This window comes from Eubalaena glacialis, chromosome 14 (genome assembly GCF_028564815.1).
Source record: "Eubalaena glacialis isolate mEubGla1 chromosome 14, mEubGla1.1.hap2.+ XY, whole genome shotgun sequence".
NCBI classification, from domain to species: domain Eukaryota; kingdom Metazoa; phylum Chordata; class Mammalia; order Artiodactyla; family Balaenidae; genus Eubalaena; species Eubalaena glacialis.
Window position 1 is genome coordinate 94,198,200 of NC_083729.1, and position 25,260 is coordinate 94,223,459.

Here is a 25,260-nt window from a genome sequence, read left to right on the forward strand (position 1 = left end):
GAAGGGAACAAAGGCGCAGAAGTGGGAGAAGCGCGTCCTTGTCCTCCAGCTGGAGCGGTTCAGCGAGGGCAGCGAGCAGGGCGGGTTGAAGGCCCGAGGGGCAGCAGGGGGCCTGCGCTGGGGCCCCTCCTGCCGGGATGGTGTGCGAGGACGTGCCCCCGGCGGGTGTGGCGCGTGCTCAGCGCAGCCGCCTGTACCGTCGTGTCAGAGGACAGCCCTGGAGCGCGCAGGGCACGGAGTCAACAAGGCACATGTGATTCTTTACCAGCGGTCACGGCCGAACTCTGGTCCAGGCCGTGGGAACCCCCAGGGCTTTCGAACAAGAGGGTGACGCTTTACCAGACGTCACCGGGCACAGTAGGGAGGAAGAGTTGGCTTGGGGACTGGCGAGGTGCTGCTGTCCAGGTGAGAGGTGACAGTGGCCTGGCCCCAGGGATGGGGTTGCAGAACTGGGACAAAATAATGAGCTGTTGGGGGGCACAGGGGCCGCATGGAAGAGCTGGGAGGGGCAGGGCTGCAAGTGCAGTTTGCCGGTGTCTGGACTGGCTGCCCTGGAGAACAGCGAAGCCGCCCCCTGACCTAGAGGCGACCAGAGGGGTCTGGTTTACGGGGGAAGGTATGGCCTGTGGCTCTGAGGGGTGTAGTGGGCGCTGGTCCCCTGTGGCCCTGGCTGACCTGGACCAGCCTCCAGATGTAGGGCTCCTGTCTGTGTGTGAATCCCCCCTCGCCACGGTAGGGGGCAGTGCTGCTCATCCACGCCTGGCAGGTGAGGTGCTGGCACTGGCCTGGACTCTGGACAGACATCCTGAACGTGACTCCCTTTCAGAGGACAAAACATGACGGGCCCCTGGATCCCTTTTGGGGGCGAAGGTGGTGGTGAAACACCCAGCTTTTCAGGGGACCAGGGTGGACTTCCTGTGCCCAGTGCCTGGTCATAGTGGGTGCAGGGTGCACTTCCTGTGCCCAGTGCGCCATCATAGTGGGTACAGAGTGGACTTCCTGTGCCCAGTGCCCAGTCATAGTGGGTACAGGGTGGATTTCCTGTGTCCAGTGCCCAGTCATCCGTGGGTACAGGGTGGACTTCCTGTGCCCAGTGCCTGGTCATCTGTGGGTACAGGGTGGACTTCCTGTGCCCAGTGCCCGGTCATCCGTGGGTACAGGGTGGACTTCCTGTGCCCAGTGCCCGGTCATCCGTGGGTGCAGGATGGACTTCCTGTGCCCAGTGCCCAGTCATCCGTGGGTATAGGGTGGACTTCCTGTGCCCAGTGCCCGGTCATCCGTGGGTGCAGGGCGGACTTCTGGTGCCTGGTGTTCAGCCTCGTGCTGGGTGGTGTTCCCAAACAGCAGCAGTGGGATCTGTACCGAGGAAGCCTCATGGGTGGGCTTGGCACTGCCCTGGTGTAGAGCCTCCAAGACTGACTCTGCCATCCCAGGGACTCTGTAAATGCCTATAGTCCTTCATATATGGGTTTTTGTTGTTGTTTTGCTTAAATTAATGAAAAGTAAGGTCTGTTCTTGCAACTGGCCTCCGGGGCCCTGGGGAAGAACCAGTTGTCTCTGTCCTAAAAGAGTCTGCAGGAATATTATCCGTGCCAGACCTCTCGCCCCAGCCGTTACCTTCCAGCTGGCCCTGGCTTAGAGCAGCTGATGGTGTTTATTTCAGCCTCTGGCTACGATGCAGCCGCTGAGCGCCTAGTGATCAAGTGAGCCGGGAGCTCCCTGACTGCTGCTGCATGACTGGTGAGACGTGCACCCAGATGCTAGTCTCCTAGGCCCTGGGAGCACCTGAGCAGGTTCTGGGCAGCCCGAGTCCCAAGCCAGGTCCCTTCTGCTTGTGAACCTCTCATCCACTTGCCCAGCCCGCCTCACGCACTTCCCTGTGCCTGGTGACCCCGAGAGGTCGGGGTGTGCCTCCAGCACGGCCGCCCTGGCTCTGCACCGGGTGCCCGGCGGTGGCCTTTCCGTGGCCCGCCGTTACAGCACCCTCCCCAATTCAGAGCAGAACGTGACCTGCCCGTCTCATTTATGGAACGGAAGGAGAGCAGAATGAAAGAAATTGGCACGGCCAGGGCAGAACAACACTGCGTCTCTGTCCTCGATCACCATGGTAACCACCACGGGTGACAGGCATGCTCTTCCATCTGTTTAATTTTACGTGTGGGAAGAGCGAGGCGCAGGATGGTTTAACGGCTTCCCCGGCGCGTTCCAGCCCAGGGCTTGTCCCCATGCTTGTGCTGCCACAACCAGGCTACGGTAGGCTCCCCCCAATCATTTCAGTAATTAAATGCCACGGAGTTCCCACGGCACTTTCCACTTCACTCTGCATCTAGAGGGCGAGAACACACTGCTGACAGCACAGGCAGTGGACTGCTCACTGCAGTGATTGCCCGTTTCCGCAAACCCCAGCCCAGGCACCTGAGAGGCCCTCATCGGTGTTCTCAGCCCGAGCCAAAGTCAGGCAGTTGAACAAAGGCCCGATTGCACCGGCCATGGCACCGGAGGGCAAGAGCCCTGTACGGCCATTCACTCATCAGCAAAAAGCGCTGGAAGAGAGCTGGGTACCTGGGGCCTCTGCCGGGGTCCAGACATACAGAGAAGAACCAGAAACCCGTTTCTACCCCCACTCAGAGAGGAGGACGAGGAGACACATGCTTACAGTGGAATTTGAGAAGCACTGGGGTGAAGGCCTGGGGGGTACTAAGGTGCACGGAGTGGGAGGGGTACCTCACTCAGACCAGGGAGGAAAGTGGGAGCGGCTGCAGAGGGGCCTGTGAACCGTCTTCGAGAGGTGATGCTGCCTTGCTTCCTAAAGGACTGATAGGAAGCATGTGGGCCGACAAAGCAGAAAGGGAGTCCAGCAGAGGGATGAGCGGGCGGAGGGGTGGGGAGGAGAGAGACCGTGGTTTCTACGTGGGGTGACTTTATCTAATTGGATGTGACTGAGACGGAGGTAGGAAGGAGAAGCTGGGTGTTGGTGACGTTTCCCTGCAGAGACAAAGTTTACTTTCGGTCTTAAAGCGGCAGAGTTGAGCGTGCAGTGGTGGAGTGAGGTAGAACGCGGGAGGGGCTCGGAGCCAGCTGAGGGTTGGGGCCTGAGGACCCAAACGGGCCCAGTGCGGGAGGGAGCAGGGCAGGACGGCTCTTCCACTGTGTCCAGGAACCTCAGTTTTTATCCTGAGGGCAGCAGGGCTCCTGAAGGGTTTTAAATAATAGATGTAACCAGATTTTTGTATCCAAAGGATAAAGCTAGATTTCTGCTTACGGCTAAGATAAAGTAATGAGGTCAGGATTTACCCTCCCACCAGAACAACTGAAAAAGCAGACAAATATATAACACAGTGGTTTGTGAGACACTAGATACTAGAAAACTAAGGACAGTGACCCACGATAGATGAGAGCAAAGAGGAGGATCCCAGCTCGCTGCCTGGAGAGAAGGCCAGGCGTTGGCATGCGGAGGGTCGTGAAGGTGAGCCCAGCAGGTGCCCTGGAGGGGGTGGTGCGGGGATGAGGGTCTGGGTGACCGAGCCCCAGTGGGGAGGGATCTGCACAGAGAGAAAAGCCCAGCGGGTACAGAGCATCCCTGGACCAGGATGCTGAGAACTAATAGGCAGGTGTGTGTGAGGAACGCATGGAGCCAGGAGCACAGTGACAGAAAGGGTCCTCACTCTCAGTGTCCGCAGATACGCAACTGGAAGGCACCTGTTCCCGCCAGCCGGCTCCCAGGGCACCGGGCCGTCCGTGCAGAGGGGCCTCGCCTGGTAGTGGCAGCACCGCTCTCGTCCCACCTGTGTCTGATGGCAGTAAAGAAGCACTGGGCGTGGGGAGGAGCAGGAAAACATGCCCCACAGTGACGAGATCAACCAACCAGTCAATCAAAGCTGACTCAGAACTGACATAGATGTTTGAATTAGTGGACAAAGATATTAAAACAGATGTTATAATTGCATTCAATATGCTCAGAAAGGTAAGTAGAAACATGGAAGATATTTTAAAGACCAAAATCAAACTCTAAGAAATAACTACACTGTGTGAGATCAAGAATACACTGGATGGCGTTAATGGCAGGTTAGACGTTGCTAAGAAAATAATAGTGAACTTGAAGATATAGCGATAGAAACTATGAAAAATGAAACAGAGATAAAAGAGAATTTTTTAAAACTAAAAGAACATCAGTGAGCAATGGGGCAACTTCAAGTGGCCAAATATATTTTTAACTGGAGTCCCCAAACTAAAGGAGAAAAGGGTGGGACAGAAAAATTATTTGAAGAAATAATGACCAAAATTGTTCTAAATTTGATGAAAACTATAAACTCACAGATCAGTGACAGTTGGCGAATCCCAAGCACAAGGAACATGGAGAAAACTACACCAAGGCAAATTATCATCAAATCGTTCACAATCTGTGATGAAGAAAACCTTAAAAGTAGCAAGAGAAAAAAATACATGTGAAGTAGGAAAAAATAAGGATGAAGGTAGATTTCTTGTCAGCAATACTGCAAGTGAGAAGACAGTAGGAAACTAAATAAATCCTGAAAGAAATGAATCTGTCAAGTTAGGATTCTATACACAGTAAAAGTATCTTTCATAAATGAAAGCGAGACTTCCCTGGTGGTCCAGTGGTTAAGAATCTGCCTTCCAATACAGGGGACACGGGTTCCATCCCTGGTTAGGGAACTAAGATCCCACACGCCGAGGGGCAACTAAGCCTGTGTGCCACAACTAGAGAAGCCTGTGTGCCGTAACGAAGACCTAGTGCAGCCAAAAAAAAAAAAAAACATAAATGAAAGCAAAATAAAGAATCATTCAGACACAGTAAAGCTAAAAGATTTCATTACCAATGGACCCACACTATGAAAAATGTTGAACAACGTTCTTTAGGAAGAAGGGAAATGACACCAGTTGGAAATGGGAATCTATACAAAGGAATGAGGAGAACTAGAAATGGTAACTACATGGATAAATGCATAAGATTTTTTCCTTACTATTTAAAAATCTTTAAAATAAAACTGACTGTTTAAACAAAAATAGAAATAGTGCAGTTTGGGATTAAAAATGTGTATAAAAGTAAAGTATGTGATGGCAGATGCACAGAGGGTGGGAGGGGAGGCCCAGAAGCACCACGCACATTGTCGGGAGTCTTGAGTCTATTCGTGTGCTGTGTGAGGACGTGTAGGTAGGTGACCATAAACTAGAGACGCAGGCAACCGCTAAACGTCAAAGCAAAGAGTTTCAGCAAACAGGCTAACAGAGGCGATAAAATAGAATCACAGAAACTTCCATTAATCCAAAAGAAGGTGTAAAAAGAGGGGAACGGGAACAAAGTACATGGGTCAGATAGAAAACTTGTAAAATGTAGGTTTATACCTAATCATATAAATAATCACATTAAATACAAATCATCTGAATAGCCTCAAGTAGAATTCAGAGATTGTTACGGAAAAAAAAACCAAAAAAGACCCAACCATATGCTGTGAACAGAAAACAGATTTTAATACTTTAAATATAAAACCATAAATCAGTTAAAATTAGAAGGACACACAGTTGATCCCATTATTCGCAGTCTCTGTGGTTTTATGGTGTTCTGTAAGGTTTCCATGAGCACTGAATTAGTGAATACTGAGCTGTGGCCCCTAAGTGAGATGTGTGCGTCTCACACAGACTACAATCTTAAATACTAAAAACAGCCCATCAGGGTAGATTCTATTTTCTTTCTTTTACAAAAGAGAAAATGAGGTTCAGAAGTATTAAGTGACTTGCCTGAGGCTGCCTGACTAACAGGTGACGGAGTCAGGATCCAAATTGATTCAGAATTGATAAACCTCTAGACAGATGGATAAAGAATAAAGAGAGATACACAAGTTATCAATACCATGGATAATAAAACTGACATCACTTCAGATTCTACAGAATGATAAGGGATTATTATTTTAAAAAACTTTATGCCAATAAACTTAACAAATTAGACAAAATGGATATATTTCTTAAAAGACACAATTTGATAACTTAAGGTGAACTAAAAAATCTGGATAGACCTCTATTTATTAAAGAAATTGAATTAGTTTAAAACCTTTCACAAAGAAAACTCCAGGCCTAAGTGGCTTCACTGATGAATTATACCTATTGGTTAAGGAAGGAATTATAACAATTCTACGGAAACTCTTCCAGAAAATTGAAAAGAAGAGAGAATGCTTCCTAACTCTTTCTATGAAGTCAGCATTACTCTCATAACAAAACCAGGCAAAGACATTAAAAAGTAAAACTACAGACCAATATCACTCAAAACATAGGTGTAAAAATTCTCAGCAAAATTTTAGCAAGTCAAATACAGCGATAAGTAAAAAGGATAATACATCATGATCAAGTAGAGTTTATCCCAGGAACTTAAGGTTTGATTAATGTTTGACAGTCAATACAATTCAATGTATTAACAAACTCAAAAATGAACATAATATCATTTCAGTAGATGTGGAAAAAAATTTTGACAAAATCCAACATAAATTGACAGAGTAAGATTCAGAACAAAGATGTGCATCAAATGACTCAAGTTTTTTTGCTGCGCTGTGCACGTCTGCACATTAAAACTCTCAGAAAATGAGAAAAGAGAAGTGAGCTTCTCAGCCTGATAAAGGGTATCTGTGAAAACCCACAGCTAACCTCAGACTTAATGGTGAGAAACTAAAAGCTGGGACTTCCCTGGTGGCACAGTGATTAAGAATCCACCTGCCAATGCAGGGGACACCGGTTTGAGCCCTGGTCTGGGAAGATCCCCCATGCTGCCGCAGAGCAACTAAGCCCATGCGCCACAACTACTGAAGCCCGCGCACCTAGAGCCTGTGCTCTGCAACAAGAGAAGCCACCACTCGCCGCAGCTAGAGGAAGCCCGGGTGCAGCAACAAGGACCCAACACAGCCAAAAATAAATAAAATTAATTTAAAAAAAAAAACAAACTGAAAGCTTTCCCCAGGGTCAGCGTCAAGGTAGGGATGTCCACTCTTACCAGTTCTATTCAACATTGTGCTGTTAAGTTCTAGCCAGAGCAGTTAGTCAAGGCAGAGGAAGAAGAGGTGTGGAGATGGGAAAGGAAAGAGTAAAACCATCTGTGTTTGCAGATGACGTGATCTTGTACATAGAGAACCTTAAGGAATTCACAGTCACACACACACAGACACAGACAAAGATTTTTTTAGAGACAATAAATTAGTTTCAGCAAGGTTACAGGATACAAGATCAATATACAAAAGTCAGTTTTGTTTCTCTACACCAGCAATGAATAATTGGAAATTGACATTTAAAAAATGATACCAATTTTAATAGCATCAAAAATATAAATTACTTAGGAATAAATCTGACAAAAGATGAGTAAGACCAGCACAATGAACACTCCAAAATATTGCAAGTTAAAGAAAGAAAGAAGTCTTAAATAAGTAGAGAGGTATACTTTATTCAGGAGTGAGAAAACAGTATTGTTAAGGTGTCTATTCGCCAAAAACTGACCTATAGCTTCAATGGAATACCAATCAAGATCTCACCCAACTTTTTGGTAGAAATTGACAATCTGGTTCCCAGATTCATACAGGCATGCAGAGGACCTAGAATAGTTAAAACAACCTTGAAAAGAAAAAATTGGAAAGCTAACACTGATTTCAAGACATATTAAAAAGCCACAGTGATCAGTGTGATATTGGTGTGAAGACAAATGGCTAGATCAATAGATACTTTTTCTGAAAACAGAAAAGTGTCCATTAAGTTTGGTGACAGGGGAGTCATAGTTGATCTTGTCCAGATACATTTGATGGAATGATGGGGTGAGAAACCGTATTTCAGGAGACAGAAGTGAGTCGAGGACTCCTGGAAGCCTGGAAGAGTGATTCATGTGGAAATCCCACCCCCTTCTGCTCTGAACACAGAGACGTTGGTTGGTTTTTGATACTTGAAGAAGCAACTCTGGATGTAAACAAATGGGACACGAGAGAGTTGATACGCTGGCCTCCTGGGTTCCGGGATGAAGCAGGTGGTGGTGGCTTTCCCCTCCTGCAGGAGAACACGGACAGGCAGCCCCTGGAGGGCGTCAGGGATCCAAGCCAGGTGCACTGGTCTAAGGGCTGAGCCCCCTCCTGGGAGTGGTCAGTACGGAGCCCCTGCCTGGGATGAGGGAGGGAATGGAGCCCCACCTGGACTTGGAGCTGAGTCTGGCTCTGGCCTGAGGGCTAGATCTGCACCTTTCCTACAGGACCAGACTCAAGCCACCCGATTACACCTGGTTCTGAAGGGAGGTCCCAGAGGCCAGGCAGAAGCAGCAACAAAACTGCAGGAGGGGATAAAAGGGGGGAAACAGGGCAGCGAGACACTCACGCTCAGGGCGAGCCTGCACTCAGCTCGTGGGAAAGTCCTGCATCACAGAAGCCAGCAGCCTGAAGAACGGGCAGGAGAACAAAAGAAGGCTTTGAAATCGGCACATTTCAGCTCCTCCAAGAGGAAAAAGAAGGAATAATGTCCATCCCACCAAAAAGAAGAAAAAATAGTATTATGAAGAAGAAAAGTAAAACAGCAGGTAGATGGATGTGAATCAGAAACCACTGGATAGGACAGAAGCAACTTGAAACTTTGGAAAGGAAACATATATTTAAATACGAAACCTCTGTGGGTGACACACGCTCTGGACTGGACACAGCTGAGATGGACTTGGCCACCCTGGGAGCCCCGCAGAGGAGCTTGTCCAGAGATGGAGCAGAGGCGAAACGACAAGAAAGTACACACGGGGTGGACGCCGAGCTCCAGATGACTTCTAACACGACTTTCAGAAGCAGAGAGCAGAGGCCGGGAGAGAGAATCCTCGAGGATGATCACGGCGGGGTCCCCCAGACGGAAGACGGGCCCTCGTGTGAGGTGGAATCACAGCCACAAACGCAAACCCGAACTCGCCGTAACCGTCAAGCCTCAGAGGACGAGCAGACACCAAACACAGGCCCATCAGAGAGTCGAGGGAAAAGGAAGGAAGGGCCATGTGGACACTGTTCCGAGCACCTAGGGGTCAAGGCAGCAGGAAAGGAGGTGCCGGTAGAGAGGAGGGGGTATGGGAGGAGGGCCTCGGGCTGGTTAGTCAGTTATAGGAGGGGCGGAGTTGAGGACAGGAGAGATGGGGTGTGGGAGGTGTCAGTGAGGGTGAAGGGTCGCCCCGTGGGACCCTGCACCCTGGAGGCTGAGGGGCTGGGTCTGGACAGAGGTTGCCCTGATGTTGGGGGAGTCTCCAGCGTCCGTTCCATCCATGAAGTGGGAAGCGATAGCCTGTGAGTAAGGAAAGGACAGAGTGGGCGATAAGGTAGGTCATTTACTCATTCACCTGCTCTCTTTAAAGCACCACTGGACCTTGGTCCTGGGAGGCAGAGTGGACCCATGCGGGGTAGCGGGATCTGGGGGCTCCAGAGCTACTGAAACAGCGGGATAGAGAGGAGAGGAGGAGCAGAGGCTGGGAGTAACGGCGTCTCCACGTTTGTCCTCAGACAGCCCACGTCTGCTTTGACGTCACTGACCAGCAGGCCCAGCAGGGCGATGGGCCGGCCGCGTGTGTCTGGGTCCCGCCGGGCGGGTGAGGTTGAGGGTGAATTGTACCGAAGGCCTGTGGATTCCGAGCCTGCCACAGGCCTGTGTTGTGAGCCATGCCTCTCTCTCATGGAGTGTTGTTTTCTTCTCCAGCCGTTCAGTTCTGGGAAATCTGTAGAGATGTTTTAGCCAGGGTTCTCCTTTCTCAAAGACTCGTTCATTCCGAACGAATCTTATTAAGCACCTACTACGTGCCGGGCACTGTTCCAGCTCTTTGGAATACGTTAGTGAATTAGACACGAAAGTCCCACCCGTGGAGCTTACACTGGAGTGGGGAGACGGACGGTGAGCCATCGGTCCGTGGATCCTCACACAACCGCCCCCACTCGGCCAGCTCGAGCGGCGGGCGTGGCGGCCGAGGGCTGGGCCGCTCCACTTGCGGGTGGAGGCCGACCGGGGCCGCGCTGTCCACAGGGGTCCTCTCATGCGCAGCGGTGCCCGGCAGCCCAGGGCCTCCCCGGGCCTCTTCCGGGCTCCTGCACGGGCTTCAGGTCTATGAAGGGCCGAACGGGGTGGTTCTGAAACCCTCCCGAGCGTACTGGTTCCTTACAGCAGAGAACACCAGTTCAAAGACGGGAGAAACTGGGAAGGGCCTCGTTTGCGGCAGCCTCAGAGGCCGCCTCCCGGCTCCTGGTGCGGCGGGGGCGGCCGGCTGCGCAGAGGCCTCCTTGCCCCGCCTGCGGCTGCGGCTGGGGCTGGAGACTCAGCAGAGGTGCGGGTGGAGGGCGGGCCGTGGCCCCCACGCTGCCGGCTGCAGACTCACCTCCCCCTGCTCTCTCCACCCCTCTCTCCCAGCTGCCCACCCGGCCCAGGCCCAGGGCCGGCCCACCGCTGCAGTGTCGCCCCTGCGCGCCCAGAGCCTGCCCGCCGTGGGGTCCCCGCAGCACAGCCCCCGGCCAGCCATCCCGCTCACGTCGGCAGCCTCGGCCGTCACTCCTCCCAACGTCAGCGCCGTCCACCTCAACGGGGAGGCCGGAGCGGGCCCTGCCGGCGGCCGGTCGGCACCCAGCCCCACCAGTGCAGGAGGTAGACCCGACGAGAGGAGAAGCGAAAGGGTAAGTGGCCCACCCTGGGCGCCCGGGCCCGGCTGGTTGTCGTCCCTTTTGGGCATCAGACGCCAATCCTCGCGTGCGGGCACCGGGCGCGTGACACAGGGAGGCCAAGCTCGCAAAGCGGTGGTGCTCCGGTGGCCGCAGGTTCGGGGAGGGCTGACCGGAGCCCAGCTGGTTTTCTCGCACATGAGAAAAAGTGCCCCCTCAAGATGCTTCGTTCCTCCTGTTGCAAAGTCATTGTAAACTACTCACTTTGCTGGGATTAGACACCTTCTGCCAAGTGCCAGGATCTCTAAGAACAAATCCACGGATCTACTCATGTGCCACGTGAGCAGGGCCTTCTCCCTCAATGTGCCGTCCTCGTGCAGTGCACAACCCACTCAGCCACGGGGCAGCAGCCAGAGGAGGCGGCCAGCCTCCTAGTGGGTGTGGATGGCATTTCAGCTCTTCTTTAACTGTGAAGGAAGTTGGGCTGATTTCAGAAAGAAATCCGAGTCCAGGGAGCTTGCCTCCATTGCCACCAGCTAGACCTCAGGTGAGCCACCACGAGAGTCCAGATTTCTAAGTCACTGCTGTCCCACGAAACCATAATTCAAGCCACATATGTAACTTACAATCTTCCAGTAAGTCACATTTTTGAAAGTTAAAACAATTTAAAAATAAGATAAAACATGGAGTTCATTTTAATGGTATAATCTATTAAACCCAATATCCAGAAACGTTATCATTTCACCACGCGATCTGTATAAAAAATTGTTGACGAGCTGTTTTACCTCTTTCACATCCAAAGCCAGTGAGACGTGTCAGGTGGTCAGGCCTCGGCGCTGCCCGGGTTGTGCTGGAGAGTGGGCTGGGTCCCCGGCAGGGGCCACTCCCTTTATTGGCTTTGCTCTCGAAGCGGCTTGTTCTCACTCTCTCTTGGCTTTGCCACGGTCTGTGGATGTTTTCAAACCTCTCACTATAAAGCCAGCCTTTGATTAGAGTGTGCCCCTCGACCTAGATGGCAGCCTCTCCTCTCCCTCGGGGACGGTACCCAATCCAGATGGCTCAGGCTGTCTGCCTGGGACCCCAGAGGCACACCCACCCCTTACCACCCCGTGCTCTCGGGGCCCAGGCACCTGAGCAGAGATGCTCAGGCCTCCTCACCGCCTGTCCCCTGGTCCAGAGGGATGCTCTCCCTACGCTCCCTGGAGAGGGAGAGGCCTCCGTCTTGGCCATGACGGCTGCCTCCTCCTGAGACCGGCAGGTGCCTGGGCATGAAGGGACTCCTTGCTCTGTGTTTTGCGTCCACGTCTGCTTGAAGGTCACCCGTCGTGGTCCACTCCTCCCACCTCGCTGCCCGGGCGGGAGACGTAACCGGGTCTCCCGAGGAGGGCGGGTGGTCCCACCCTCTCACTTGGACGACCTTCCTGGAGGGCAAGCTCCCTGGGACCTCTGACTCGGAAAGGGAAGAGCCGTGGTAGCTCCGTGACCGATTCTGGTTCTTGGCCGCAAGTTCCCCCCTTCTAGTTTGTGAAAGAGACGGGGCTGCTGCCTGAGCGGGGTCGGGTGTTTGGGGGCCTCGTGGGGAGTGATACCGCTCCGCCCTCCTCCGTGGTCGCTGGCTCCGCTCTTAGGGGCGCTTGGCTTCGCTCGAGGCCCACGCTCCGCCAGCAGCTCCCGCCTAACGAGGAACGGCCGCGTCACCTCAGCTCAGGCGGCTCGGTCGGCCAGGCAGCAGCCCGTGCCAGCCGAGCTGGGGGTGTGGGGTTCCCGCTGCGCTCCCGGCAGAGGTGCCGTGGATCTGGTGGCAGGAAGCGGGCAGGTGTCCGCAGGGGCAGCCGTGACCGGCAGCGTCAAAGCCGGGAGACAAGCCCGTCGTCTGTGTGGCTTGCTTTTCTCACCTCTCAGACACAGCGAGAAGAAGCACCGGTCTGAAAAGGCACCTGTGGGTGTTTTCCCTCCTGCACCCCCAGTTGAATTTTTCCCAATTTAGAGTGAAGCGCAAAGCGCCGCAGCTGCCGTTTCTGGCAGCAGGGCTGGCGGCGGCCGTTGGAGGGAACTCAGGGCGAGCTGGGCGCCGGGGGCCTGTCCGCGGGGCCCTGGGCTGACCCTGCCCCTCTGAGACCAGAGCCGCAGATTGCACCCCCTGAGAGCGCGGCGGGCTGCTTCCCGTCTATCGCTGGGTGAGCCCATCGTAGGTGCACACGTGTTTAATTACGGCAAAAGGCTTTTTTAAGGTAATTGGCAGTATTCTCCAGGCTGTTTCTGTTACTGAATTTTCCTCAGGAAAAGGCAGTGAGCTCCACCCGCACCGTCCGCAGAGACCCGAACCTCAGCGCCCGCGTTCCCGGTGCCGAGGTCCGCTGAAATTCCATCTGGCCCTCCGAGCGCAGCGGCCCTGCGTGTGGAGGTGCTGCTGGGGGTCCCTGGCAGGCGGGCGTCGCTAGCTGTGCCCCTGGGGGTCGGGCCTGTCAGCCCTGCTCCAGGCGGGCCCTGCACGTGGGCCCTGCTCGGCCCCCGGGGGTGGGGGTCAGAGAGACTCACATGCTGGCAGGAGGGCCCTGAGCCAGTGTGTGCGCCCCCCAGCCGCTCTCCCAGCGCTCTTCCCGGCCCCCGGCCTGGTCGCACCCGCTCCCTGCAGGGCCTGCCCTGTGGCCGGGCCGCCGGCACAGAGCAGCTCCACGGGCTGCAGTGAGCCCGTGGCCACGGCCCTCCAGCCCACAGGGATGAGGACCGGGAATGCAGGGCGGAGTGTGGAGCCGGGGGGGCCTGGGTGAGCTGGTTCTGATCCAGCACCTCAGACTCTCCCAGAACCTGGGTCCCTTGGCCCGGCCAGGCATCTGTTCTGCTTGGGGATGGGTCTGCCTGGGGTGGCCCTGGATGGGAGGGGCCGGTGCTTCCAAGGAGACCTGGAAGTACATGTACTTCGAAGCTGCCAGTCTGAAGCAGACCCTTGGGGCAGCTGTTGAGTGTGGGATCCCCCAGCCCCCAGGGGTGGAAGGATTAGAGGCCCCCAGGGCGTGGGGAAGACCCCAGCAGTGGAGACAGGGAGGTTTCGTCTTCGGAAGGTGCAGCAGGTGGGAGTCATATCTTCCCGTTGAAGGACTTGGATCTAGTGCTTCTGAAGGAGGGATCCTACTTTTGGGGTCATCTTTGTGGCACCCAGAAATCGCAGAGCAGGAACCAAATCTTGGAAGCCTTTTAAGAAGGTGCTCTGTAGGATTTCAGTTAACCCTTTTGCACTTAGAAAATCTATTTTGTGCTTGAAACAACTACCAGATTTCACCTCTCATGTCCCTCAGCGGCTGTTTCCTGTCTTCAAGGTTTTATGAGCACGTTAGCACCAGGTGGTGGGGATCCTTATCCCTCGGGATGACTCCAGGGAAGGTCATCAGAAAGGGGAGTCCTGGGCCCCCAGGAAGGTGGAAGCAGCTCGCGGTCGCCCTGCAGCCGAGAGCATCTGGCGCTAGAGCCCTCCCCTGGCCGGCCAGCTGGACGTCACTCCCCACTCGCTTGTCTGTTTGTCACACGGCGGGCGCCAGGCCAGGCAGAGCGCTGGGCACTGGGCCGACGGCGAGGGGGCAGGCGGAGTCCAGGACGGGCACGTGGACTCGGCAGGCCTGAGGACAGGGAGCAGGGGCGCCTTGGGACTGGGAGGCCTCCTGGGAGCTGTAGCCGAACGAGGGCCAGAGGAAGCGGCCTGAAGGGGGGGAGCCCAAGAGCCACTGGGGGGCGGCAGGCGGCTCAAGTCAGCGCGGCTGCCCGGCTGGAGTTGTCAGGGGCCAGGCCTGACCAAGGACCCTCACCGCCCCCTCCGCCCCTGCGTCCTCACCTTCCCGCTGACCTCCTGCTGGAGCCTGGCTCTGGCCGTGCTCTCCGTGGCACCAGCGTGCCGAGGGTCTTCCTTGTGGCCCCGAGTTTGAAACAACCCGTCATGCGTTACGAAACCAGCTTAGTGGGTTTGGACCAGCGTGCTTTTAGACAGAGTAGGACACACAGCAGGAGGTCGACAGGTCCAGCACACAGGAGGGGTCTGCGTATTTGGGGGCGTCTGTTGTTTTGTGCTCAGTCCTGATTTAAAACTTATTTCAGATAGTCTCAGGGCTCTGACTGGCAGATCCTGGAGGGTGCTGAGTGCATAGAAGGCCTGGTGACATTTGTTGACTGACGAGTGTCAGAAAAACTGCTGCCAGGAGAGTTTCACTCGTGTGACTTGTGGGAAATTCTTTACTTTATGGGCCAGAAGAAAGTTAACTTTCTGCTGATGGATGAGCGAGTTTCCGTTTCGCAAAGCAATAGCATATTGGAACTGGAAAGAGCCTCTAAAGATGTTTGCATTAAAATGTTCATTTTTGGTGATCCTCCTGAGGCTCAGAGGTGCTGGCACTTGCCTGGGGTCACAGAGCATTGGCAGTGGAGCCAGCCTAACTCTGGTCTCAGTGCCGTCTGGGATCCAGGGCGCTGACTTTGGTGGCCTCCCCATCCCCAGGAGGCCGTGACCTCCGGTGTTTTTGGCTCGTCCAGGAGTTGAGGGGTGAGAAGTCCAGGGTAACTGCTGGCAGGAGGCCCTGAGGTCAGCCCAGGAAAGGGGTCTGTGAGCTGGGCTGTCTGCCTTCTGGTTCCGCACGACTCGAGTGCAGCTGTAGGGGGCCCCGCAGTAGTGAACCGCTCAACCGAGCCCACTCACAAGGTGTGGCCTTTGTGGCTAAGTCTCTGGGGGACGGGTTTGGGCTGACAGCCAGGACAGTAGCAGGCGGGCCTGCCTGCCATCAGGACCTCGTAGAAATGGGAGTGCAGGGGAATGGTCCTTTATTAACCACACCCCCCGATTAAAAGTGTGTGTATATACGATGGGAGTGTTACAATGATACATTTAGTGAAAACTCAGGACTGTGCAATCTGAAGAAATCTTGAAGATGAAGCTCTTAGAACAACCAGGCAGCTTTTCCTAAAGCGAAGAACCACTGGTTTGTGAATTTGTTTCCCCCACCGAGCCTCACTGCACTAAGCAAGCCGTTGCCTGTGCTGTTCCTAACACGTGGACTGCGAGGGGGCTGCCGCCGCTCTGTAACCAATGGATTGGTCGCTGCCAGCGTGCTTCCAGCTGTGAGACAGGCAGTGCCTTCCCGCATCACATGCTGGCTGCTTCAGCCCCGCCAGCCCCACCAGCGGGGGTGGGGGTGGCGTCCTGCAGACCTTAAACCCGGGGGGAGTGGGCCGGGTCTGACCGCACCAGGACTGGAGTCCACTGCAGGCCCCGTCCTCACACTGATCTCCTGGGGGAGGACAGACCCAAACACGGGGAGCCCCGCGATCAGTGCTGCGCCTCAGGTGTGGCTGCAGTGGAATCAGATTACGCGTGAAGCTCCGCTGAGCCCACGGCCCAGGTGGCACATTCTCAAGGGCTTTGGGAACCCTGTCCGCTTCATGAATGAGTCGCTGAGAAGTCTGGCCGTCATCCGGTCAGCTGTGGTCGATGGAAGCCTGCGTCCTCCCGGGGACACGCGTGCTGGGCAGCCTGCACCGGCGCTGGGGTTGGTGCCCTGGCGGGGCGGAGGGCCCTTTGCTGAATGCCCTGGGCCGCTGGAGCCCCGGCGACTTCAGGCCTTCCCCTCGACTCCCTGTGGCTGGACTGCCCTCTGTGGGAGGAGGAGAGCTGGCATGTGGTGGATAAGTCACCTTCAGGCAGAAAATGAGCCCATCCTGAAAGCACGAATCCCAGCTGTCAAAACAGCGACATCAGAGGTTTTACAGGCGACTTATTTTTGGAGGGGATATGCCACTGGAGCGTCCCTCCCTGTGACAAGGGCACAGGCCCTGAGTGGGACAGGATGGGGCCTCCTGGGTCAGCAGAGAACTCAGAGGCAGCCTGGGACCTTCTCCTTTGCTCTCTCCCAGGAAGGCCTGGCCACCCCCAGTTCTCCTTTTACTGCCCCTGGCCTTTGTCCTGGGCTGAGACTCAATCCAGCTACTTTTGGGTCTCAGTTTGGTGCGGTGCTGGTGAGCCTTTCAGGGCACAGATGTGCACATGAGGGTCCAAGGTCAGGCATCTAGTAACCACTGGCAGTAAAGCCAGGCCCTGTTGGCCAGTGAGGGCCCACACCCTCTCCTCTGCCCTGTTGGGCAGCTTCTCCTTCTGGGTGCCCAGGTGTTCAGGGTACAGCGGAGGATGGGGGAGGAAGCAGGAGCCAAAACTACTACATAACCAGTGAAACCTGAATTTGGAGAAAGAAGGCACAAATGGATGAATAAGTATGGAGGTGAGGCTGGGGTGAGGCAGCCTGCTGTGAGGACTCGGGCGAGCTTCCTCTGCCGCAGTTTCCCCATCAGTAAGATGGCACAATGGCATCCCCCACCCTGGGGTTTGGAGGGGGGAAGTGAGTTAATCTCATACATGCTTAGCACAGGTATTTGGACAAAACTATTGGAGATCATTCTTAGGAATTTGATAGTTCATTGAAGGCCAGATCCCATAAGAATTGTGGGATAGATACAGATGTAAAACTTGTATCCCCAAGGCTTCTAAGGAAAAATTAAAAGCGGATTTGATTTTGCAGTTTCAGAAAAAGGACACTTAATGTTGCCAAATCGAGACACGTAGGCTACTTGAGATGAAGCCAGGTTAGTTGGCATTCTGTTTGTGAAATGGTACATGTTCATCTCCTCACCGGAGGCTCCATTTCCTGTGTCCACCAAGAAACACGGGTAGAAAGGGTTTTTTTTAAGTTGTCAGTTTCACACCTGACATTGAGCATGAAGGATGGATGGCGCCCAAGAAAACTATTCCAGTCAGAAATTGGGTTTCTGCTGCAAAACAATAAACCAAAATTCATTTTTAAAATAGCAATAAACTCTAGAAATGGAAAAGAATTTGTGAATCACCTGTAATAGTCGTTCTGTAGCTCTCCCCAGAGGGCAGAAGTTACTGTAACTAATCAGGATGGGGGCGGATTTCACACCTGGACACCCAGGGCAGCCATGAGAGCTTGCTAGTGGGTGTGTAAGGTGGACGTCCGGTGTGTCCGAGTGGCCACGGGTGATCCCACCTCAGGTTGGATTCTCTTGTGCGGAATTCCACCACTGGTGCCGCCTTCCGTGATCACTGTGTCCTCATAAAGACGTGGGAGATTTTTTTCCAGTCTGTCATGCAGATTGAGTCAGCTCTAGAGCGCAGGCTCCGTAGTTGTGGCACGCGGGGTACAGTAGTTGTGGCTCACAGGCTCTAGAGCGCAGGCTCCGTAGTTGTGGCGCACGGGCTTAGTTGCTCCGCGGCATGTGGGATGTTCCCGGACCAGGGCTCAAACCCATGTCCCCTGCGTTGGCAGGCGGATTCTTATCCACTGTGCCACCAGGGAAGTCCTCACGTCCTCACTTTTTATCACCTTAAACAAATCCCAAAGATTTCAGCTTGTTTAATACTAAGATGGGAATAACATCTTCTGCTAACGACTAAAAAATTAATTATCAGTTTGTTCAGTCCGAGTTCTGCAGAGGAGCGGAACCGACAGGAGAGAGAGGTGCGGGTGGAAACACTCATCGGGGGGCCTGACTCTAACGGCGAGCCCACGTGGGGCCGACAGGCTGGGACGCAGGCTGGAGTTGACACACCGTCTCAAGGCAGAAGGTCTTCCCTAGGAAACCTCGCTTGCCCTCCAGGCCCTCGACCGCTGACACCGGCCACCCAGACCACCGAGGCACACGCTCTAAGGCGCCCCCTTCCCTAAAGCCCCCGGTTGTGGGAGTGAATCACGTCTGCGACGGTCCTTCCCCACAGCATCCAGACGAGCGGTTGACCGCTGGCCGCACAGCCTGACCAAGCTGCCGCGCAGACTGACCGTCGCAATCCACCCTCGTCAGCTTGGCACCCGGGCCCAACTCTGTGACCCAGCCTTGTCTGCACATACGGTCAGTGGCGGAGCTCGCTCCTGCTGACGTGCGTGAGACCGCTGCGCTGTGAGCCACTGAAACGCGCGACGCTCCCCAGGGAGCACGCCAAGTCCTCCGTGACGCTCGCGCTCCTCCTTGGTGTCCTGTAACTGAAACGCTGCGCTGTAAAGTCAGCACCGCTGATGTTCCATCATGAGGGATGGGAGAGTGAAGAAACAAGGGTATCTTACGGGTGCACCTACACACACAGCCATATTCCTAACAGAACGAGGAGGAAACCGTCATGCCGACTACAGCCCTGGTCTCTGTATCCACCTTCTCCCCCCACCCGCTCCGTCTCCCCTTCGCCCTCAGCAAGCAGCTTGGCTGCCGTGCTTCTGACCTGGTGGTGACTCAGGGCTCCATTCCTGAAGGGTCTGGGTCGTCAACGGTCCTGCCTGCCTGGGGAAACAACGGCCGTCAGCCTTTGTTTCCCACTGACCTTGAGCACAGGGCGTGGTGACACTGAGACGCCCCGTGGGGTCTCCTGGATCGAGACTCGTGGGTCCTGGAACCAGATCTTCAAAAGGCCACTCCACCTCTCTGTCAGGCTGGCTTCTTCTGGACCGTAGGAACACGGTGAGACTGGTGAACTCCATGAGCAGGGGCCCGCTGACACGCTTCGTTTTCTGTGGAGTGAGCTCTTTGATCAGAAGCAGTGCTGTGTGGGATACCGTGCGGGTAATTAAGGCATTGCACAAGTCCACAGGGGGAAGTTTCGGCAGAAGCACCGCATGCGGGGAAGGCAGCTCCATATCCAGAATGAGTGGCTATTTCGGTGGGAACTGAACGCTGCCCCTTCCGTGGTGGAAGTGGTCCAGTGAAACCAGCCTGCCGCCGGGGAGCTGGCTGACCACCCAGAGGATGGGCTGTGTCAGGGGCTCAGTGCTGGTCTCTGCTGCTGGCAGACAGGGCACTTGGCAGTGGCCACAGCCGGGGAGGCCTTGGTGAGTGGACGCCCATGATACTGAGCCTACACGTCATCTCCATCCCTGCCGCCACGGCCACTTTGACAGGACTGGCTGCGGAAAGAGGCTGACTGGTGTCCACAGGACGGGTCGTGGAAACCCTTCCCTGCCGAGGTCGCCCTTGTGAGCATCCACGTGGGACACAAATGTATCTCTGTATTTTCTGCCCATTCGGAGAGGTCTGTCCACAAACCACTTTCCCACACCTCCTTGTCACCAGTTTTCCACCATGTTCCTTCCAAGTCCCTGACGGTCCAGCCAAACCACTGGCCACAGCCCGTGACTCAGTTTATAATCACACAATCCAGCCACTGCACCTTCCGGTCAAAGCGCACAACCAGATGCATGGCCTGAGGTCCTGTCCCCTGGGAGGACTGCCCTTCCCCTGGGAGGACTGCCCTTCACCTTGTCCTTCAGGGACGTCCCAGAAGGGGCTGTCAAGCTGCAGCCGTCCACTCTCAAGGGCTGCCCGCATACCGTGCAGAACCAGCTGTAAACCGACCCGAGGCTTCACTTCCTCTGTTACTGATTGTAGGGAATGAACTTCCTCAGGAGGCTAGGTTCAGGCTGGGAGAGAAGGCAGTGTAGCAGGGGTGGGGACCATGGGCCCTTGGGCCACTTCTTCATGTGACTTCCTTGTGCCCTCAGGGCCTGCTTGGGCCTTCTACCCTCAGGGCCTGCTTCCTTGTGCCCTCAGGGCCTGATCACATATTTATCACTTCCATGTGGTGGTAAAGTGCTGCTGTGCACATCCAAGTTTATGGCCTTGTGGGTCAGATAACAGCCAGTTCATGATGGGCAGCTTGGTCACATGGTACCGTGATGACCCGTGATCAAGCATCCAGTCTCTGCTAAGGCCCAGTAGCAGCCAAGAGCTGTTTCTCAAGAGGAGAGTAGTTATTTGAAGAGGCTAGCAGGGCTTTGCTCCCAAACCCTACGGCCTGCCCTGGACTCACCTAAAGGGATTAGAAAGGCTCTGTTTGGTTGGTTGTTCGGCTGAAACATGGACCAGAAGGTGACATACAGCCAATTAGGCTGAAATGCCAGAGCTGCCATGGCTCATGGCAGAGGCAGAGAGGGAGGCTGGAGTCCGCGTGGGTTTATCTCATAAGACCTGCCCACCCACCCAGGATGGAGAGAAGTGATTTGTGAGGAGGGCTCTGTGATTGCTGCCCTGCGTAGGCCAGACCCCACAGTGATAACTGGGCACGAATTAGGAAACCAGAAAGCAACAGGGTGATTGGGTCTGGGGCAGCAGGGACCAAGTGGCAGCGGTTACTTGCCAAGGACAAGGCGGGCACAGTTCCCACAGTGGGCAGCAGCGTCAAACCATCCATCAGAAGAAACCCACGGCATTGGATGATGGACCCTGGTGCCCCAGGAGAGAAGCAGCTGAGCAGGCGATGGAATTCAGGCTCCACCCGTGTCAGCAGCAGAGCTCTGGGTCTGGTGAGCAGAAGTCTGACCTGGGTCACAAAGACAGAGGCACGGCCCCGCGGTCAGTTCTGACTTCCAGACCCAGAACCCCTTCAGTGAAGGGGAAGCCAGGTCCCCTTGAGGAAGGACCCCACTACATTGCCAATGATTTATACTGTTAATCTTTCCCTGCCTTTCCCAAAAGAACCTGCAGCTTTTTACCAGGGTGGCTGCACACTGGAGAAAAGGAAATAATCGGACACGGACTCTGAACTGACACGAATTCCAGGAGACCCCAAATGCCACCTTTGTCCCCCAGTCAGAGCAGGGCATCGTGGAGGCCAACTGATCAGTGGAGGGTTAGCACAGGTCCCTCTTACGTGGGTCCAGTGGGTCCGCAGACCCTTTCTGTGTCCCCCCCACCGCCCAGGTGCAGAATGCATCGTTGGAATACACGTGCTCAGCAGCTGGTGGGATCCCACACTGGTTCCCTGACCGGTGGAGTGAGGGCTGTTATGGCGGGAAAGACCAAGTGGAAGCCACTGGAGCTGCCTCTACCTGGGAAAACAGTGAACCAAAGAAATAGGGCGTTCCTGGAGGGATTGCAGGGGTCAGTGCCACCACCAAGGGCTCGAAAGATGCAGGATGGTGACTCCCACCACCTCCCCGTTCAGCCCTCTGATTTGGCCTGTGCTGAAGACAGCTGGGTCTTGGGGGGTGACAGTGGCCTATCTTAAGCTTAACCAGGTGGTGACCCCAATTGCAGCTGCTGAACCAGATGTGGTTTCATTGCTTGAGCAAATTAACACATCTCCTGGTCCCTGCTTTGCAGCTCTTGATCTGGCAAATGCTCTTTTCTCCACCCCATCCCTGAGGCCCACCAGCAGCGGTTTGCTTTTACCTAGCGGGGTCAGCAACACACCTCTGCTGTCCTGCCCCTCTGTTGAGGGGTATGTCGACTCTCCAGCCCTCAGTCATAGGTTAGTTCTGAGGGATCTTGATCACTTTCCCTTCCATAAACTATCATACTGGTCCATTTCATTGGTGATCATGCTGGTTGGACCTAGTGAGAGAGAAGGAGCACCTACTCCAGACTTACAGGAAGACAATTGCATGTCAGAGGGTAGAAAATAAATCCAACAAAAATTGAGGGTTCTTCCCCCTCAGTGAAATTTCTAGGGTCCAGTGTGTGGAGCATGTCGAGATACCCCTTGTAAGGTGAAGGATAAGTGGCTGCAAAACTGAGACAGCCAAAAATGAGACACAATGCCTAGTGGGCCTCTCTGGATTCTGGAGCAGAAGGTGCAGAGATTTCCATAGACCCTCACCTGTTCCCATGCACAGCATCCCCCCAGGTGGGACATCTGTCACAGTCAGTGAACCTCCATGGGCACCCACAGTCCACAGTTTACAGATGGGTTTGGGCAAATATATAATGACGTGTTTTCATCAATATAGTATCATACAAAATAATTTCACTGCCCTAAAAATCCTCTGTGCTGCATCTGTTCATCCCTCCTCCCCCTAACCTCTGGCAACCACTGATCCTTTTAACTGTCTCGATGGTTTTGCCTTTTCCAGAATGTCACAGAGTTGGAATCATACTATGTGACCCTTTTCAGATTGGCTTCTGTCATTTAGTAACATGCATTTCAGGCTCCTCCATGTCTTTTCATGGCTTGATAACTCACTTATTTTTAGCACAGAATAATATTTCATTGTCTGGGTGGATCACAGTTTATCCATTCACCTACTGAGGGATTCTTGGTTGTTTCCAAGTTTTGGCTATTAAAAATGAAGATGATGTAAACATTGCGTGCAGGTTTTTGTGTAGACATAAGTTTTCAGCTCACATGGGTGAATACCAAGGTGTGTGATTGCTGAATCATATGGTAGGAGCATGTTTAGTTTTGTAACTGTCAAAACTGTCTTCCAAAGTGGCTGCACTATTCTGCATTCCTGCCAACAATGAAGGAGAGTTCCTGTTGCTCTACATCCTCACCAGCATTTGATGTCATCAGTGCTCTGGATTTTCATGATTCTAATAGGTGTGCTGTGGTATCTCTTTGTTGTTTTAGCTTGCAGTTCCACGATGACATATGATATTGGACATCTTTTCATATGCTTATTTGCCTTCTGTATATCTCTTTGGTGAGGTGTTCAGATCTTTTGCCCACTTTTTAATCAGGTTGTTTGTTTTCTTATTGTTGTATTTTAAGAGTTCTTTGTATACTTTTATCATAATTGTCTTTTGCAGTTTGTGGCTTGTCTTCTCATTCTCTTCACAGTGTCTTTTCCCAGTTTGTGGCTTGTCTTCTCATTCTCTTCACAGTGTCTTTTGCAGAGCAGAAGTTTTTCATTTTAATGAAGTCCAGTTTATCAATTTTTTTCTTTCATGGTTTGAAAGCCTTTAGTGTTGTATCCAAAAGTCATCATCAAACCCAATGTCATCTAAAATTTCTCCTACATTATCTTCTAAGAGGCTTATAGTTTTGCATTTTACATTTAAGCATTTAAGTCTGTGATGCCTTTTGAGTATAAGGTGTGTGCCTAAATTCTTGCTTTTCTTTTTTTTTTTGTATGTGGATGTCCAGTCGTTCCTGTACCCTCTGTTGAAAAGACTATCTTTTCTCCATTGTGTTACTGCCTTTGCTACTTTAGCAAAGATAAGTTAACTATATTTGTACAGGTCTATTTTGGGGTGCTCTGTTTTGTTCCATTTATCTTTTTCTTTTGCCAATACAATTCATCTTGCTTACTGTAGCTTTATAGTAAGTCTTGATATTGGTAGTATGTCCTAAAACTTTGCTCTTCTTCTTCAATATTGTGTTGGCTATTCTGGGTCTTTTGCCTCTCCATGTAAAATTTAGAATCAGTTTGCAAACATCCAGAAAACAACTTACTGGAATATTGGTTAAGATTGTGTTGAAGCTGTGTATCAAGTAGGGAAGAATTGACGTCTTGACAGTACTGAGTCTTCCTAGCCCTGAACAGGGACTATCTCTCCATTTATGTAGTTCTTCTTTGATTTCATTTATCAGAATTTTCTAGCTTTCCTCTTTTAGACCTTGTACATAACTTGTTAAATTTATATCTAAGTATTTCACTTTTGGAGGTGCTACTGTAAATAATATTGTGTTTTTAATTTCAAAATGCAGTTGTTCATTGCTGGTATATAGGAAAGCAATTAACATTTTTATATTAACGTTGGATCCTGCAAACTTGCCATAATGTGTATTAGTTCCAGGAGTCTTATGTGTGTGTGTGTGTATGAATTCTTTGAAATTTTCTATGTAGGCAATCATGTCATCTGTGAACAAAGACGATTGTATTACTTCCTTCCCAACCTGTATACCTTTTATTTCCTTTTCTTGATTTAGTGTTAGCTAGGACTTCGAGTATGATGTTGAAGAGTAGTAGTGAGAAGGGACATCCTCAACTTGTTCCTAATCTTAGCAGAAAAGCTGCTAGTTTCTCACCATTAAATATGTTAGCTTAAGGTTTTCTGTAAATGTTCCTTTTCACGTTGAGGAAATTTCCCTCTATTCCTAGTTTACTGAGAGTTTTTATCGTGATGGATTTTGGTCAAATTTTTTTTCTGTATCTATTGATATGATCATGTGATTTTTCTTCTTTAGCTGTTGATGTGATGGATTGCATTAATTTATTTTTGAGCTGTGAATCAACCTTGCATACCTGGGATAAACCCCACTTGGTTGTGGTATATAATTCTTTTTAAACATTGTTGGATTCTACCTGCTAATACTTTGTTGTGGATTTTTGCATTTATAATCATGAGAAGTATTGATCTGTAGTTTTCTTGTGATTTTTTGGTCTCATTTTGGCATTAGGACGATGCTGGCCTCATAGGATGAGTTAGGAAATATTCCTTCTGCTTTCATCTTCTGGAAGTGATTGTAGAGAATTGACATCATTATTCCTTAAATGTTTGCTGGAATTCACCAGCAAACCCATCTGGGCTGGTGCTATTTTGGGAGGTTATTAATTGTTGATTCCATTTCTTTAATAGATAGTGGCCTGTTTAGATTGCCTATTTCTTCTTGTGCAAGATCTGGCACTTTGTGTCTTTTAACGAATTGGTCTATTTCATATAGCTTGTCAAATTTGTGAGCATAAAATGATTTGTAATATTTCTTTATTACCTTTTCCTATCCATAGGGTTTTTCATTTTTGACATTAGTAATTTGTGTCTTCTCTCTTTTTTTCTTAGTTTGCTTACCTAGAGGCTTATCAATTTTACTGGTCTTTTTTTTCTAATAGATCTTTATTGGAGTATAATTGCTTCACAGTACTGT

General features: G+C 52.3%; 1 protein-coding gene across 1 annotated transcript in view; it reads left to right on the forward strand.

Annotated features, from left to right (window-relative positions):
* SH3RF3 (SH3 domain containing ring finger 3) overlaps positions 1-25,260 on the forward strand; it is a 218,669-nt gene that overhangs the window by 165,228 nt on the left and 28,181 nt on the right. Inside the window, exon 11 of the mRNA XM_061210569.1 lies at positions 10,396-10,655. Within this exon, the coding sequence (XP_061066552.1) occupies positions 10,396-10,655 (260 nt within the window). The remainder of the gene's footprint in view (positions 1-10,395; positions 10,656-25,260) is intronic.